Raw genomic sequence first — 19,223 nt, forward strand, 5'->3', positions numbered from 1 at the left:
ACTAATAAAACACAAAAAGTAGAGTGCAATGAAGAAAATAGTTCAAGACTTACAAGTGGAAATAAGATTGATAGAGAAAATCCAAACTGAGGGAAAACTGGAAATGAAAAAATTGTGAACTCAAATAGGAAACTCAGAGGCAAACCTCACCAACAGACTACAAAAGATGGGTGAGAGAATCTCAGGAATTGAAGCCAAGGTAAAAGAAACAGATACCTTGGTCAAAGAAAATGTTAAATCTAAAAAAAAATCCAGGCACAAAGCATCCAGGAAATCTGGGACACTATGAAAAGACCAAACCTACAAATAATAGGAATAGAGGAAGGAGGAAAAACCCAGGTCAAAGGCACAGAAAATATTTTCAGGGAGCTGGAGAGATGGCTCAGAGGTTAAGAGCACTGGCTGCTCTTCAGAGGTCCTGAGTTCAATTCCCAGCAACCATATGGTGGCTCACAACCATCTGTAATGAGATCTGGTGCCCTCTTCTGGCCTGCAGGCATTCATGCAGGCAGAACACTGTATACGTAATAAAGTAATAAATCTTAAAAAAAATATATTTTCAACAAAATTATTGAAGAAAAATTTCCTAACCTAAAGAAGAAGATGCCTATCAAGATACAAGAATCATACAGAACACCAAATAGACTGGACCCCCTTAGCTCTTAATAATCAAAACACTAAACATACAAAACAATGAAAGAATATTAAAAGCTACAAGAGAAAAGATCACATAACATATAAAGGCAGAACTATTATAATTACACCTGACTTCTCAATGGAGACTCTAAAAGCCAGAAAGGCCTGGACAGATGTTAAGCAAATTTGAAGAGAACACAGATGCCAGCCCAACTATTATAGCTAGCAAAAAAAAAAAAAAAAAAAAAAAAAAAAAAAAAAAAAAAAAAAACACTAAATCACGATAGATGGAGAAAGAAAGATGTTCCATGATAAAAATTTAAGCAGTATCTGTCTACAAATTCAGTGCTATGGAAGGAGCTAGAAGGAAAACTTCAACCTGAAGGTGCTAATCACACCCCCAAAAACAAAAACAAACAAACAAAAAAACCACAAGGGGGAAAAACCCACACCACAACCACAAAATAATGGGAATCAACAAACACTGCTTGTAGATAATTCTCAACATCAATGGTCTCAATTCCCCACTAAAAGGACACAGACTAAGAGAATGGATGCAAAAACAAGGTCTATCCTGCTGCATCAAAGAAAAACACCTTAACATCAAGGACAGACATCATCTCAGAGTAAAAGGATGGAAAAAGATATCCTAAGCAAATGAACCTAGGAACAAGCTGGTATAGCCATTTTAATATCTGACAAACTAGACTTCAAACTAAAACTAATTGGAAAAGATCGAGAATGTACTACATACTCATCAAAGGAAAAATCCACCAAGAGGACATTGCAACTCTTAACATCTATGCACTAAAAACAGGGGTGCACAAGTTCATTAAAAAAAAAAAAAAACACTACAGCTTAAATCACATATTGGCCCTCACACACTGATAGTGGGAGATGTCAATACCCTATTTTCAACAATAGACAGGTCATCCAGACAAAAACACAACAGAGAAATGCTGGATCTAACTGACATACATCATAAAGCAAATGGACCTAGCAGATATTTACACAACATTTCACCCAAACACAAAAGAACATACCTTCTTCTCAGCAGCTCAGGGAACTTTCTCTAAAACTGACCACATACTTGGACACAAAAGATACAAGATAATTGAACTAACTCCCTGCATCCTATCAGTCCACCACAGATTAAAGCTGCATCTCAACAGCAACAGAAACAATGAAAAGTTTACAAGCTCTTGGAAACTGAAGAACTCTCTATTGAATGAAAAATGGGTCAAGACAGGAATTAAGAAAGAAACTAAAAAATTTCTAGAATTGAATGACAATGAAAACACAACATGCCCAAACTTATGGGAAACAAGGAAGGCAGTTCTAAGAGGCAAGTTCATAGTACTACGTGCCTACATCAAAAAAATTGGAGAGATCTCATATTAGTAACTTAACAGTGCACCTGAAAACTCTAGAACAAACAGAAGAAATCACACCCAAAAGAAGTAGACAGCAAAAATAATCACTCATGGTTGAAATCAATAAAACAGAAAAAAATCAATAAAATCAAGAGTTGATTCTTTGAAAAAAGCAATCTAATTGACAAACTTTATGCCGAATTAACTAGAAGGTGGAGAGAGAAAATCCAAATTAACAAAATTCGAGGCGGAAAGAGGAACACAACAGTAGACATCATGGAAATCAGAGAACTATGAAGATATACTTTAAAAACATGTACTCCACCAAATTGGAAAATATAAAAGAAATAATAATTTTCTTGATATATACCACCTACCAAGGTTAAATCAAGATCAGATTTAAAAATTTAAATATACCTATAACCCCTAGTGAAATGGAGGCAGTCATTAAAAGTCTCCCACCAAAAATAAAAGCCCCGGGACAGATGATGTTAGCGCAGAAATTTACCAGATTTTCAAAGAAGAGTTGATGTCAATACTCCTCAAATAATTCCACAAACTAGAAACAGAAGGAACATTGCCCAATTCATTTTATGAGGTCATAGTTACCCTGATACCCAAACCACATAAAGACTCACAAAGAAGGAAAATTACAAACTAATTCCTTCATGAAAATAGATGCAAAACTTCTCAATAAAATACTTGTAAACTAGCCGGGCGGTGGTGGCGCACGCCTTTAATCCCAGCACTCGGGAGGCAGAGGCAGGCGGATCTCTGTGAGTTCGAGGCCAGCCTGGGCTACCAAGTGAGTTCCAGGAAAGGCGCAAAGCTACATAGAGAAACCCTGTCTCGAAAAACCAAAAAAAAAAAACAAAAAAAAAAAAAAATACTTGTAAACTAAATCCAAGATTACATCAAAAAGATCATCCACCATGATGAAATAGACTTCATCTCAGAGACACCATCCCATGGATGGTTCAATATAGGTAAATCTATGAATATAATCCACCATATAGAGAGACTGAAAGACAAAAACTATATGATCATTTCATTATGCAGAAAAGTCCTTTGACAAAATCCAACATCCCTTCATTATAAAAGTCTTAAAGAAATTAAGGATACAAGGAACATACCTCTACATAATAAAGGCAGTTTATAGCAAGCCCATAGCCAACATCAACTCAAATGAAGAGAAACTCAAAGCAACTTTACTAAAATCAGGAACAAGACAAGGTTGTACTCTCTCTCCACATCTATTCAATATAGTACTTAAAGTCTTAGCTGGAGAAACTAAAGGAGATCAAGGGGATACAAATTGGAAAGGAAGAAGTCAAAGTATTTTTAATTGCAGATGATATGATAATATATATAATTCCAGCCGAAAACTCCTACATCTGATAAACATTTTCAGCAAAGTAGCAGAATACAAAATTAACACACAAAAATCAATAGTCTTTCTATATACAAATGACAAAAGGACTGAGAAAGAAATCAAGGAAATAACACATATCATAATAGACTCAAATAATATAAAATATCCTGGAATAACTCTAACCAAGCAAGTGAAAGACTTGTATAATAACATTTTTAAGACATTGAAGAGAGAAATGTAAGAAGATATCAGAAGATGGAAAGATCTCCCATGCTTGTGAATCAATAAGAATAAAATAGGGAAATGCCCATCCTACCAAAAGCAATCTACAGATTCAATGCAATCCCCATCAAAATTCCAACACAATTCTTCACAGAACTTGAAAATAATTTTCAGCTTCAGGTGGAAACACAAAATACTCAAGATAGCTAGAACAATCCTTAATGATTTTTATTAAGGATTCCTGGAGAACTATCACCATCACTCATCTCAAATTGTACTACAGAGCAATAATAATACAAAAAAAAAAACCACACTATGGACACCCGATTTTTTTTTTTTTTATAAAGAAGCCAGAAATACACACTGGAAAAAAAGACAGCATCTTCAACAAATGGTACTGGTTAAAGTGGCGAGCTGCATGTAGAAGAATGCAAATAAATCCCCACCTAACACCCTACCCAAAACTCAACTCCAAATAGATCAAAGATCTCAACATAAGGCCAACGCACTGCATCTGTTTGAAGGGAAAGTGAAGAACAGTCTTGAACTCATTGGCACAGGCAATGGCTTTCTGAACAGAACACTGGTAGCACAGGCACTAAGAGCAACAATCAATAAATGGGACCTCATGAAACAGAAAAGCTTCTGTGTGGCAAGGGATGCCATCATTTGGACCAGGCAACAGGCTACAGAATGAGAAAATATTTTTACCAAGTACACACCCTGTATAGGGCTAATATCCAAAATATATAAAGAACTCAATAAATTGGACACCAAGAAAACAAAACAAAAACAAAAACCATTAAAAATGTGGTGTAGATCTAAACGGAATTCTCAGAAGAGGAAACTCAAATGGCTGAGATGCACTTACAGAAATGTTCAACATCCTTAGTCATCAGGGAAATAAAAATCAAAACTACTTGGAGTTTTCATCTTACACAAATCAGAATGTCCAAGATCAATAACACAAGTGACAGCTCATGTTAATGAGGATTTGGAGTAAGGGGAACAACTCATCCATTACTGGTAGGAGTGCAAGCTTGTACAACCACTATGGAAATCAGTGTGGCTGTTCATTACAAAGAGAAGAGTCCATCTGTCTCAAGATCCAGCAATACCACTCTTGGGCAGAGACACAAAGGACACTTCATCCTACTACAGAGGCACCTGATCAACTATGTTCATTGCTGCTCTATTCATAATAGCCAGAAATTGGAAAAAAAACCAGATGTCCACCAACTGATGAATGGTAAAGAATATTATTCAACCATTATAAAAAAACAGAATCATGAAATTCTTAGGTAAATAGACAAAACTAGAAAAAATAATCCTGAGTGAGGTAACCCAGACCCAGAAAGACAAAAATGGTATACATTTGCTTATATGTGGCTGTTAGCTGTTAAATCATTGAACAACAAGCTATAATTTATTTAACTACAGAAATTAGGTTGAGAGTAAGGGTGAGGGAGATATCTCCCTAGAAAGAGGGAATAGAATAGTGATGGATGGAGGATTGGGAAGGGGGCTGGACTAAGAGGATCAAACAGGAAGCTGGAGGGAAGAAGAGGGCAAGGGCAGAAATACAGGGAGAGAGAGCTAAAACTAAGGGCCATTTGAGGGGTCATATGGAAACCTAATACAATAGAAGTTTCCTAAATTATATACATATATGAAGATAATCTAAATGAAATCACCAAATAACAGGGAGACCCAACTGGACGTATCTCATCACCAAATGAAGCTTTCAGTACCAGGAACAAGTTATATCTAATTGAGTTCTTGGCCAAAAGGGTTCATGTGAAGCCCCAAACCCAGGCTATTGCCAAGGCTACTGGTTGCTCTCCACCAGCTGTAAGGCCCTGTTGCTGAAGAAAATAGCTACACAACTCAAAAAGGTTTTTGGGCTACATGCTGTTGGATTAAAGCATAGACCCACTGCCTTCCAGAGTCCTGGGTGAACATGATTCCTCCAAAGCTGGTGGTAAACATCGTTCCACCATGTTGAAAAGCTGAAGTGGACAGAGCCAGCAGCCGAAGCTGCCATTTCAGTCCTAGTAATGCTGCAGTTTAAAGCAGTAGATTCACAATAAGACAGATTCAGATGGAATAGTTTACAATGTGTGTAAAAATGTATGTAGGCTTAAAAGAGAGGGAAAGGGGAATATAGACAGTTATATTAAAGAAATAGAAAGTTTTAAAAAAATAAAGCCTTTAAGAGAAAGTAAAAGTAATATAAAAAATAAGCCACGTAAAGATGGATATCACACAGAGAATCTGGATTGTGTTGTCTTTGGGATTTTTAACTGCAGAAAGACATTTGATTGTCAAGGCTGCTCAGTTAAACCAATGTGTATATTTTAAAGGTACCTTGACTTCAAAATTTGGATTTAAGAATATGTTGCTTTGGAAAGGAGGCTCTGCTTTTGTTTCCACAGGGAGCAAGAGGCTAAGGATTTGTTCCAGGTTAAGATACATCAGGTTTGACCAGCCAAGACTGCCTGAAAGGTCTCCTATGACACCATGGCCCAGATGATTCAACATCCAGAACACTTTCAAGGCAACTGGCTCAGGCAATAAAGCCTCACAGACTATTCCAGCCAGGACTTAACCATAATTCTTAATTTTCTCAGGATCCCCATAAGAATACAGCACCCTTTATCAGCAGAAAGTAGCCTAGAAAACTATGCCCACATTCTCAAAAAATAAATTATGGATGTTTGTCTTTGTTTAGATTGTTGGTTACAAATTGTTATTGGTCATAATCAATATCTTTCTAAAAGAAAAAAGGTGGATAGGATATAGATATATAGGCTTTAGATATAATAGGATAAAAGGGTAGATTGTTGAACCTACTTTTAAAGAACAAAAACTTGTTTGAAATGTTTTACATTGCTATGGATTTTAGTTTATTGATACAAATTTAAAGCTAATTTTGTTATACTGTGTGTATATTTCTACTCTTGTTTAAGGTATTATGTTTGTGCAGCTCATTTGAAATTGTAATGGATAATTAAGAAATAGATTAATAATTAGTCATCTATGATAATCACACTTATAGTCATGTTAGTTTTCTAGATGTACATAGATATATTTCAGTTAGGTAGGTAATCTTCAAACACTTCAATGACCTACAGAAAATGGCATTTAAAATATTTTGAAAGCTTAGACTTTTCTGGACAATGAGATGCATCTGCTCCTGGCAGCACCAAATATGTCAAGAAAGATGATGGGCATTGAAGACACTCTATATGGAGTTTATCTTCTTCTTGACAAAAATAGCCATTTGGGCAAGAAACTATTCTTGTCTGGACTGCTTGACAAAATGTTGTATTGATTGGACATGCAGGACACATAGAAAGGTAACCACTGAACTTTGCAAGGCAAGATGATCCTTCAGGTTCCTGCTTTGAAGAACAAACTGCCAGACATTCTACAGGACACAAGAAGAAGCAACTGAGAGACTCTAGACCTGTGGGCTAAAGATGATGCCCCAACATTATAGAACTTTGGGTGACTGTCCAGGCAGCCAGCTGTCTCTGTCATTCTAGATTTTTGAGAGTTGTTTACAATGCTCTTCCTGTTTACTTAGATAATATTATATCTTTTGATGTAGTTAAAGACTAGACAGTTATAATTTCATTAGTTATGATAAAAGATAAGTTAGATATGAAACCTTAGACTAACAAATATAGAATAGATAGGATATCTTCTTTAATTTTGCCAAATACAAATAGACTAGATATTATAACTTTAATTCTTGCTTGATAATTGTTTTGTTATATGTAATTTTACTATGTTAAAGTTAAACCTTCCTTCTTGAAAAAAAAAAAGAAAAGGGAAAGTGCTGTGAATATTGCTCTGTATGCTGTGAAAGTGTTGCTCTGATTGGTTAATAAATAAAATCCTGATTGGCCAGTAGCCAGACAGGAAGTATAGGCAGGACAAGCAGAGAAGAGAATTCTGGGAAGAGTCAAGAGTCACCAGCCAGATGCAGAAGAAGCAAGATGTGAAGGCAGAACTGAGAAAAGGTATAATCCACATGGCTAAACATAAATAAGAATTATGGGTTAATTTAAATGTAAGAGCTAGTCAATAGTTAGCCTGAGCTAATGGCCGAGCAGTTTTAATTAATATAAGCCTCTGTGTGTTTACTTGGGTCCAAGCAGCCGCAGGGCTGCAGGAGCCAAGCAGGACCAGGAAAACTTCAGCTATAGAACACAGAGAAGTTGATCTGGTGCCTACCTACAGTTCTCACCCCTAGAGACAAGTGTTCACGGCCCTGGAAGGTGCTCTACATGCTGCCAAAGGAGAAAGGTGAGCACCAACCCATCTATAACCTTCAGGTGATGACCTTCAGGTGATAACCTGCCTGCGAGATACACTGGTGCAATAGTGACACAAAGCTTGTGGCCAACTAACTAAACAACCAATATGTGGTTGGATTTAAGGCCTATTGCATGAGATGGAACTCATGCCCAGCACTTCTCAAGTAGCCAAGACCCTGAGACCACATAGGCCAAACACTACCATTCCACTAAAGGAACAAGCAATAAAATGACTCCGAATGACACTCTGCTGTACACACACATCAGTGTCTTTCTCAGTCAACATCAGAGAAGCTTCCTCCTGCAGCAGATGGGAACAAATAGAGAGACCCACAGCCAGACAATATGCAGAGAGTGAGAGACCTTGGAATACTCAGCCCTAATAGGGGTGTCTCCATCAAATCATTCCCCTCAGGGCTCAGGGAACTCAATGTGAGAGGAGGCAGAAAGGGTGTAAGAACCAGAGGGGATGAAAAACACTAAGGAGTCATGACCTTCTAGACACAACAAGGCTGGCACACATATGAACTCACAAGACTGAGGCAGCATGCAGAGGACCTGCACGGGTCTGCACCAGATGGGGCCCTAGAGCTGAAAGGAACAGTGGACACAAGCTCCCATCCCTAACCCAGAAGCTATCTCCAACTGATAGCCGCTTGCAAATGAAAAATTAGTGTCCTCCCAGGGAGTCTCACGGGGAAACAGACCACTCTTAAGGGCAGGCTCTAAGGGCAGGCCCCATGCCCAGCAGTAGACGGCCAACACAAAATGAACTCAGTGGCATCTTTGGAGGTTCCTTGTGCTCTTTTTCACTTTAAACTGCACGTTTTGTATTTCTTGTCACCCTGCTTGCTCTTTTTCAATGTAGACCTGCGTAAGAGTGATTATTAATAAACATCTGACTAATCAGAGTCAATATTAGGCTGTCTTGAAATCTCCTCTGCCAGAAAAATTAAGTATCATTTTTCAATTTAGCCTCAGACAGATTCTTAGGGCAAGGGCAGAAAACAGCCTCATTCTTTACCAAAATTGCACGAGCCTCCAGCCACATTGCGATGTTCCTCTCTGAAACTTCTTGAGACAGATCTCCACCACCTGCACAGCTCTCAGAACTACTGTCCCATAACTTAGTTCAGAGAGGTCTTGATCATCCTTCTTTTCCACACAACACCACACTGCACTATATTGATAACACTTGGCTGAATGGACCAAGTGAGCAGGAAGTGGCAACCACTTTAGACTTGTTCATAAGGCACATGTACACCAGAGGATGGAGACTATTCAACCAAAACTCAAGAAGCCTCTATCTCAGTGAAATTTCCAGGAGACCAGTGGTGTGGGGCATGTATAGATAATCCTTTTCTAAGGGGAAGGATTAAGTTATTATACCTGTCCCCACCCACAACCAAGAAAGAAGAACAATGCTTAGTGGGCCTATTTGGATTGTGGAGACAGCACATTCCTTACTTGGGTGTGTTACTCCAGCCCATATACCAAGTGGCTCTCACTTTGAAAACTGCTAGCTTTGTGTGGGGCCTGGAACAGGAGGAGGCTCTTCGACAGGTCCAGGCTGCTGGGCAGGCTGCTCTACCATTTGGACCACATGATCCAGCAGACCCAGTGGTACTTAAAGTGGCAGTGGCAGATGGGGGTGCTGTTTGGAGCCTTTGGAAGGCCCCTATAGGTGAATCACAGAGAAGCCCCTTGGGATTTTGAAGAAAGGCACTATGGTAATGTGCAGACAACTATTACCCCTTTGAGAGAAAGCTCTTGGCCTGCTGTTTGGCCTTAATGGAAACTGAATGTCTGACAGTTGTCCACCAAATCACCATGCAACCTGAGCTGCCCATCATGAGTTGAGTGTTAACTGACCCATCAAGCCATAAAGTAGGACATGCATAGCAACAGAGGCAGTGGATCATTGAGAGTTTGAGGCCAGCCTGATCTACAAAGGTAGTTCCAAGACATCTAGGACTACAGAGAAAAACCTTACACTGCCTCCCCTCAAAAAACAAAGAGAAAGAAGGGAAGAAAAGAAGGAAAGAAGGAAAGAAGGAAATTCAGTCTGGAGGATCCAGATGTGGCATACTGTTTCCTGATGTGTAAAATGGGGTAATCATGTTCAGAGCAACATACATAGGTCACAAGCAGGTGACATATAAGAAACTGAAGATGTGAGATTTGAGCTGGATATCAGGAATGATTTCTTCTCTTCCAGGGCTGTCAATGGAAACAACCCCAGCAGAGTTTCTACTGGAATAGTCAAGGTAAAGCTGCTGGTAACTTGGGAAAACTATTTTGTCAAATAATTCAATGAAGAGTTGTATGAGGATTGAAGTCAGTAAACTTTGGGCCCATCTTCATGCAAATACCGTGAGGCAAAAATGTGAGGAAAGAAGGACCTTGTCACTTCAGTGATGGAGAAGGGACAAAGAAGAGGTTTTCCCAGGAGGGCAGTGTCTTGAGGAGGAGGAGAAGGAGGAGGAGGAAGGAAGGAATAGCATTGGCTCATGCGTCGTAAGCTCTGAATTCTAATTGCCCTCACTCTGGTGTTGATTTGTCTGGATGACTTCTGGCTACCCATTCTTACTCTCGTTAATAAAATAGAAAGGGTGGGCTCCCCAAGGCCACTCCAACTCCAGCATTCAGTGATGCTAGTAACTCAGAGGCCATTCCAACTCAGGGAGCAGTGATCATATTGGTTCAAATAACAAGGGTCTTAATGACAAGCAATCATCTGATTAGGCCAAAATAAAATGGGTCTGTGGGCTGGGGAGATGACTCAGAGATTAAGAGCACTGATCTCTTCCAGAGGACCCAGGTTCAATTCCCAGCACCCACATGGCAGCTAACAATTATCTATAACTCCAGTTCCAGGTGACCTGATGCTCTCTTCTGAACTCTTAAGACACTATACACATGTGGCACATAGACATATATGCAGGCAACACACCCATATATATAAAATAATAAATTAATAATAATAATAATTTTTTTAAAAGAAGAAAGTGGTTCTAATAGTGAGTACTTCAGATTTTATGGGTTCTCTGCCACATATTATTTTTATTTTGCCTTTTCCTATTATGTTTCTAACCCTCTAAAAGTGTAAAAATTACTCTTAGTTTCTGAGCCATACAAAAGTAGGCTGTGGGTCAAGATTTGGCCATTGGACCATAGTTTTTTAACAACCCTGGTTTGGGTTGGTAGCATCTCCCAGCAATAATAAGGTCAGTGATTCGATTTAAACTGATATAAAAAACCACCCAGAGAAGCAACAAGAAATAGTGAAGAAAGGGGAAATAAATATCAAACAGGTAACAGGACAAAGCTCAATGATAATCAATGGAGAAGCAAAGTTGAAAGACTACAGAGCCCAGATAAGTAACGTTGGCATGGATGGGGTGGAGACAAAGGAACATTAGCTGCGCATGATTTTCTAAGCTGAGGAGCGCAATGGGCTTGGGTCAGTCTCTGTGCAGCCCAGAAATCATTCAGAAGCCGGAATGCCCATCCCTAAATCAAGCCACCTTAACACTCCAGTAGGAAAAAGAGGAGTATTAACTGGAAGAAATCCATCGTGTTAAATGAGCAAGGTCCAGAAACACTGGCTAATGCGAGAAGATTAAACATGGACAGATACTAACAGGCTCATTAAGTAGCATTTTAACAGGACAAGTGACACTGGTTCACAGATATTTCAAAAGTGCAAACACCATAAAAAATGTAAACACTCGCAGGACTGGGCGAGGGGGGCTGAAAGGAGTTCGCTAAGAACACCGCGATGATCAGGGCATGCCTGGAAAGGGGGCCATCTGGTGTGACCAGCAAATGGTGGATTCACATCCTGGCTCCAACATCTACCGATCTGAATTGGAGCAGGGAGGCAGAGAGCAAGCGCCATGCTTGAGGGCCTGGTGTCAAGGCAAGGATCAAGACACCTGAGTTCCCGGAACAGTCCCAGGGATTGCAAAATCGTAGGCAAATCACAAGCACCTGTGACTTCAAGTTTCTCTTCTGTCAAATGATAATTGGCATTCCTGACCTCCCCGCTCTGGGGCTTTTAGTGTGAAGGCGTGTTACCCAGCTTACTATTTGTCCCCATTTTACTTGAAAATACAAAACTTACCCAGGGCATGGATCACACACCCTGTAAGGCAGTAGCATAGGAAACAATTCCTAGAATCATAAGGACCTTTAGAGTCACATCACGATATCTGCGGGCGGGGATCATAAGAACATGCCTACGTTATACCTGGATAAACTCAGGCTGTGGGGAGTTCATTCATTTAGTTCAAGTGCATGAGAGCAAGTACTGGACGCTCGCCACTGTTAAGGAAGCTAGGTATATCGATGAAGTGTCAGCCACACAGACACCGCATAAGTGAAACTTGAGTCTTCTGTTACACTTCCTTTAAAAAAGTAAAAGTCCACGCTTCCTTCCTTTCCCCCCATACAGCTATGTCTATGAAAAGGCTAATGCCCACCATCTTTTCATAACTCAAGAGCCCAACACCACACCTGCTGCCAAAGCAGCTTCCACACGGCAAGTCACCCTTTAGAGGTGGCTGAAATCAGCTCGCACACTCGGTCTAGCTGTTAGGTGTGCCAGCATCATAAATGAACTTTCAAGTTCCAGGCTTTGAAGAACGAGTTTCTCTGGTTTGGTGTGTCCCCAGAGTCCTGAGAGGAGACACATATACTTCCTCTCCCCAGGACCAGGTCACTCTTTCTGCTCACTGGCTCCTTCCTTATAGCTAACCGCAGATATCCTCTAGAATCCCATCAAACAAAGCTAACCCTTCCCCAGAAGGGGGCATTGGTCAGCCATAGGCGGCCTCGTGCACCTGCGGTCTGCAGAGGCTACAACGTTCTGGCTCTAAATTGTTTCTTTCCCATTGGAAACTGGATAATTCAGGGTAGGACAGTAGCCACTTGCTCTGTCCCTGACCCCCCTGCAGCTCCAAGTTGTCCCTTTCCTGTCCCTTACATTCTATCCTAGACTCTGTGATCCTCCGACTTCCCCCTCAGCTCAGGATATTCCCTGGGCCTTCCTGACAGGCTCCCCTTGGCACCCTCTACCTTCCCACACACAGGCTTCCTGTGCTCTGAACTCCTCCTCAGAATTCCCAGGACAGTCCCACTCACTCCCCTTATAGACCTGGAAGCCCATCTTCCCCCTTTGTGGGTCAGCGAAACCGTGGCATCTCTGTGTGCCCGCTCCTGCCACACAGTAGCCCTGCCCTCTCCAATCCGTGTCCCAGGACCCGCACATACCCACAGCCCGACAGCCATCACCACCAAGAAGTAGATGACAATGACTGAGATGTCAGCCGCATTGCGAATGCGCTCATGGGACTGGATGGGTGCATCTGTGGCGGTGACCGCCGGGCTCCAGGTGCTAACGTCCATGGCGGTGGCGACGAGTCCCTCTGGCTCACTGGCTCCCTGGGGCCACTCACTCCTTATAATGCCTTTGAGTTAATGATCAGCCCCGAGGGAGGGGACCCGCGACAGAGGGGCTGCGCGGCAGTAATGCTGGGCCCCTGTCGCTGCTGCGCTGCACCGCACTTTGGGATAGCAGCTCCTGGTGTGCCCGGTTGAAAAAGGAGCTAGCAAAGATGTAGGAGCAACTTCGGGGCGGGCGCCCCGCAGGTAAAGGCTGTTCTGCGAGCAGGGAGGGGCCTGCTAAGGGGTGGCGCCCTCCTGGCACAAAAGTCCTCTGTACTCCCGCAGTGGGTACCTCGTGCAGTTGCCACACCTGGACTGCCCCGACCTGCGTGGGGTAGAAACGGGGTAGCTGCACAGAGGAGCCGAAGTGCCTGGGGCCAGGGCTCTACAGGCTGGGACTCACCTGCAGCAGGGTCCTCTGAAGCAGACCTGGCATCTCTGTGAGCGGGCATCTCCGTGTGAAAAATGAGTGGAGGACTTTTCAGAGAACTCCGCCAATTTTCTGTTTCCTGGAGAACATTCTCAGGAGGATGAGATTGCTGGGGAAAAGTCAATACAAATCTCTTTGGCCATCAGCCTCAGACTCACCCACTCGTGACTTCTCCACAGCCTGCAATCCCCAGGAACAGTGCAATCCCCAATGTAAGAAGAAGGAAAAAAACAAAAAACAAAACAAACAAACAAACAAAAACCTGGGAGAAGGAGTCCCGCTAGAGTAATTTCTTTGTCCTGCGTCTTCACCTAAATGGTTCGACCCACTATAAATGAAAATATTTTTGTACTGAACTTGTACAGGCTCTTGCGATTCCCTAGACAATACTGTGTAACAACTTTTCATGGCTTGTACACGGTAGTCGACGTTACACATAATCTAGAGGTGAGTTAAAGCACATGAGAGGACATATGGGGGTGGTATGCATGTATATATTATTGTGCCATTGTAAGAGACTTGAATTTCAGTATTAGTGGGATCCTGGAACCAAGGCCCCTCAGATAGCAAGGGACAATTTGTAACGTACTTTGAAACCCTTTTCAAGTGTGAGAGATGTCTGGGCGTGGTGGCACATCTCTGTGATCCCAGCACTCAGGAGACGGAGACAGAGGGATGGTGATTGGAGGCTGGGCTACATATATGGTAAGACCCTGAATCAGGAGTAAATCACACGGACGAGAAGATGCCAGAGACTCTCTTCAAGGAGCTCATCAAACCCTGGGCACTGGGACAGGTGTCTGAGCTGCAAACACGGGCTGAGAACAAAAACGACTGAGAAAGGAAGCATGGCTTACCCAAAGTCATACAGTGAGCCAACAGCCGCACTGGCCCTGCAGCCGGGCCAGGCCAGAGCAACCTTCAGAGGGAGGACTTCTAGACACCGAGCCCCAGGCTAGCTTTGGAGAAGAGGCATCTGCAGCATCCCTAGCTTACCACCCTCAGCGTCTCAGAACACTACCTCAGCCTCTTGGCATGCAGCAGCAGGAAAAAACACAAGGATTCACAGCTGGAAGCCAGGAGCCTGAGTTCAACCTGGTCCCTCTGCCAAAGGGCCTTAGGTACGGCACTCCTCTCTCTCAACCTGTTTTCTCTTCAGTCAAATTGGCAGATGTTCACCAGCTGTTCTTTTCTTAAAAAAAAAAAAAAAACTAGTGTCAACTCTGACTCTAGCCAGGCTCCCTGGCTCTCAGTCTCATCTCTATTCCCTGGAGACAAGCCCTGGACATTCGCATACCAAACCCTGCCAGCCTAACTTTGGCCTCAACTTTACCCCCTGCTGCATCTCCCAGGGATGAGATTTTCTACTGCTGAACAGTTATTTCTAAAACCAAGAAAGGGAAACAACTGTTGTTATACAGGATCAGGCTCCTCCCTGGATACCACTCCCCCTTCCCCCACACCGATGAGCTCACCAGTGCCTCGCGATCAGGTATATCAAGTCAATTCTGTCCCCTCCTCTCACAAGAGAAGGAGCCTCGGGACATACTCCCTAACTTTGCAGGGACTCATTTTCCTCACTTACAAAATGGTATCAATAGTGTCTGAGGCAGGGGCTCCCATGCATCGAAGGCATTTCAGCACACCGTGAAATATATATGCAGTGCTCAAGAACAGGACTCACTTTATCTTCTTCATCATGGTCATCTTATCTGGACTCAAAGATGAGGGGTTCTCAGGGGTGCCCTTGCCCTCCCAGAGCTGGAGACAGGCATGGCCTGTCCACAAACAGTACAACTTCTGTTTTCACAGTGACCAACCTTGTTTTCCCATTTCATGGGCACTAGGACTCAAAAGGTTAAGTAAATTGCCCCAAGCACCTTCAGATGAAAATGGCCAAACCGGTATTCATTCAATCAATGCACCTGTATGTGTTTTAACCATTGCTGCAAAGAGAGGAGGGGACAGGAGGGGACAAATCAATAAATGATGCCTTCGTCCTGATGTTCAGGCCACCTCCAGGCCAGCAGCCCTCTACCCCTCTCCTGCGTTACTCCCAATTGGCAGTTGATCCCAGTTGTCTATAGGTCTCAGGCACTGAAGTGAGCCATTAACTATGAGAAATACAAATAAAAATCAGGGCAGTTCTTTCCAGGCACCATCTTGTTCTGGCAAATATCTTGGTTTGCTGCAAACTCAGAGAGTGAGGTGAGAGAAAGATAAAAGGAGTTCATTGACACTCAGATCCTGGAGAGATCAGCTCTCTGGAAGCACACACCAATGTGACTGATGCTCAGCTGGTCCCTGCTCCCTCTGTGAGATGAAACAGAGAAGCAAACCCCAGAAGCCTGCAGGCCCTGGCTCAGAAAATCACCTGGGAGCCTGGACCCACACTGCCAACTCAGCACCCATCAGCCAACAGACCATGGTTGGGAACCAGGAACCCGAAAGGAGAGTTTGAGTGAGGAGGGGTTAGGCTAGAGGGTGGGAGAGGAAGGGATAACCAATGAAGGGATAGTTGGGAAAGCCAATGGAAACCTATTTTCATGAGCTTCCTAAAACATATTTTTTTAAGAATGTTTCATTGAAATCCCGTACAGGAAGGGGACGTGCTTCTCCCAGAAGCTACAGTTTATCAAACAAAAGACACAGTGACAAGTACAGGGTACCCCTGTCAAGTCATTGGATGGAGTCACAGAGATCCCAAAACAATACAGGGAATTGTCATTGCCCTTAGTTACCCAAGACACCACACACTTTGATCACAGGACACGGAGAAATCAAGCTGGTGTTGACCTGAAAACATCCTTCCTGATGGCTAGATTTCACAGTGCCAGGACATGCTGTGCTGGCTGCTGGGGAGAGAAGCCATGATGAATCTCACCCAGATGTGAACCCTGTGGGCTACAATAATGAGCAGCCTGGAAAGATATGTCCACTGGTGCAATAATGGCATGAATGTTATTGGGGTAACCAACAGCATTCTAATTGGAATTTAGGTGTATTCTGCAGGAGGGAACTCATACCTCATACTATAAAGCTGGCCAAGAATCCACTGGCTAGAGGTCATAGGTGCTGCTACCATTTGCTCAAGGGATATAGTGTCACACTGCCTTCTAAATACTTATCCTTGGACCCATTGACTCCTGCAACTCTCGCTCCTCATTACAGAAGCTTCTTTATCCTGCAGATGACAGTTAATACAGAGACTTACAGCTTGTCAAAGTGTAGGAAAAAGTGATCGGAGTGCTCAGCCTCAATGAGACAACTCTCTCTCTCTCTCTCTCTCTCTCTCTCTCTCTCTCTCTCACACACACACACACACACACACACACACACACACACACACACACACACACCAAGGTTCAGTGAATATTGTGGAAGAGGAGTCATAAAGATTCTAAGAGCAAAGGTAAGGAAAAACTGATGGGAGGTAATGTCTTCTGAATATGGTGGGGAGCGGTAGCTACCTGCATCAAATCAAATCAAGTCAGTCAACACTCCAGCATGGAGGACGGAAGGGGTTCACAAGACCCCACCCCTAGCTGAGGACCTGTTGGCAGTTAATGGTCACTTAGAGAAAGAGTGCAACTCTGGTCTTTCTGATCTCTCTTCCATGATATTCCCTGAGCCTGTGTGTGTGTGTGTAGTATGTGTGTGTATGTGTGTGTATGTGTATATGTCTGTGTGTATGCATGTGTGTGTAGTATGTGTGTGCATGTGTGTGTCTCTGTGTGTGTCTGTGTGTATGTATGTATGTATGTGTGTGTAGTATATGTGTGCATGTGTGTGCGCTTCTTTGTGTGTGTCTGTGTATGTCTGTGTGTGAATGCATGTGTGTGTAGTGTGTGTGTGCATGTGTGTGTGCATGTGTATGTGTGCATGTGTGTGTGTGCATGTGTGTGTAGTGTGTGTGCATGTGTGTGTGTGTAGTGTGTGTGTGCATGTGTGTGTGTGTAGTGTGTGTGTGCATGTGTGTGTGCATGTGCGTGTGCGTGTGCGTGTGCGTGTGCGTGTGCGTGTGTGTGTGTGTGTGTGTGTGTGTGATAAGGTTTTCCCGTTTAGGCTGAGCACTCCACAGCTGCTCTTTCTGAAATAAGAGGAAGAGTCCATTTTCTCCACCAGTGTGGCCCAGGTAGATTGCCCATGCTCCAGTGAACAGCATCCCACACCCGTGTGCATACAGCCATTTCTAACTGGCCTGGGTGAGTTATTTTGAAAGAAAAAGAAGAAAAAGAAAAAGAGATATAAAGTTGAGAGGGGAATGAGAGTTCCAGGAGGAGTTCAAGGTGGAAGCAGGCAGCAGATACAATCTAAATACATTATATTCATATGAGAAATTACAAAAAAAAAATTTAAAGAAAAAAATAGGTTCAAAAATCTCTAGCCTCTGATCTGCTTAAGGGCCCCCTGGCAGTGGGATCAGGATCCATCCCTGGTGCTTGAACTGGTTTTTTGGAGCCCATTACCTATGGTGGGACACCTCACACAGCCTTGATACAGGGGGAGGGGCTTGGTCCCGCCTCAACTGAATGGACCAGGCTCTGCTGGCTCCCCATGGGAGGCCTTACCTTGTCAGAGGAGGGGATGGGAGGTGGGTTGGTGGGGGAGGCTTGAGGGGGGTGAGAGGAGAGGAGAGAGGGGGATCTGTGGTTGGTATGTAAAATGAATAAAAATTTTCTTAAGAAAAACAAAAACAAAATAACCAAGTTTAATAGAAAAAAATCCCTAGCCTCAGGCTGCTGAGATGGCTCAGTGGGAAAAAGCACTTGTCTCAAAATCTCACAACCCGCCCTCTAGGCCCATAAAAGTGGGAAAGAGAACTGACTCCACAGATTGTCCTCTGACTCAATGCTCTGCCTGGCACGTGTGCCTATGCATAAAATCATCCCCCCACACACATATATACACTCAAATAATAACTAAAACATATAAGCCGGGAGGTGGTGGCACACGCCTTTAATCCCAGCACTTGGGAGGCAGAGGCAGGCGGATCTCTGTGAGTTCGAGGCCAACCTGGGCTACCAAGTGAGTTCCAGGAAAGGCGCAAAGCTACACAGAGAAACCCTGTCTCGAAATACCAATATATATAAAAGATCCCCGGGCAATTTCACTTACACAAGACAGGAGCTTCAGGGGCTTGTGAGGGCGGCGGTATTTCTTTTTTAAGATTTTACTTATTTTTTATGTGTACAGTGTTCTGCCTGCATATATGCCTGAATACCAAAAGAGGATACCAGTTCTCATTACAGATGATTGTGAGCCACCATGTGGTTGCTAGGAATTGAACTCAGGACCTCTGGAAAACTAGCCAGTGCTCTTAACTTCTGAGCCGTTTCTCCAGCCTATGGGGGGAGGGGTGTGTATTATTAAGGTTTTTTTTTTTTATGCTTCAGAGGATCAAACCCAGGGCCTGG

The 19,223-nt window shown here is 42.8% G+C and overlaps 1 protein-coding gene across 1 annotated transcript in view; it reads right to left on the reverse strand.

Moving 5' to 3' along the window:
* The window catches only part of Slc5a1 (solute carrier family 5 member 1), an 80,186-nt gene extending 66,590 nt beyond the window's left edge, over positions 1-13,596 (reverse strand). Inside the window, exon 1 of the mRNA XM_006972898.4 lies at positions 13,203-13,596. Within this exon, the coding sequence (XP_006972960.1) occupies positions 13,203-13,337 (135 nt within the window). The 5' untranslated portion in view covers positions 13,338-13,596. The remainder of the gene's footprint in view (positions 1-13,202) is intronic.
* Positions 13,597-19,223: the final 5,627 nt, after the last annotated feature.

This window comes from Peromyscus maniculatus, chromosome 10, assembly GCF_049852395.1.
Source record: "Peromyscus maniculatus bairdii isolate BWxNUB_F1_BW_parent chromosome 10, HU_Pman_BW_mat_3.1, whole genome shotgun sequence".
Taxonomy (NCBI): Eukaryota; Metazoa; Chordata; class Mammalia; order Rodentia; family Cricetidae; genus Peromyscus; species Peromyscus maniculatus.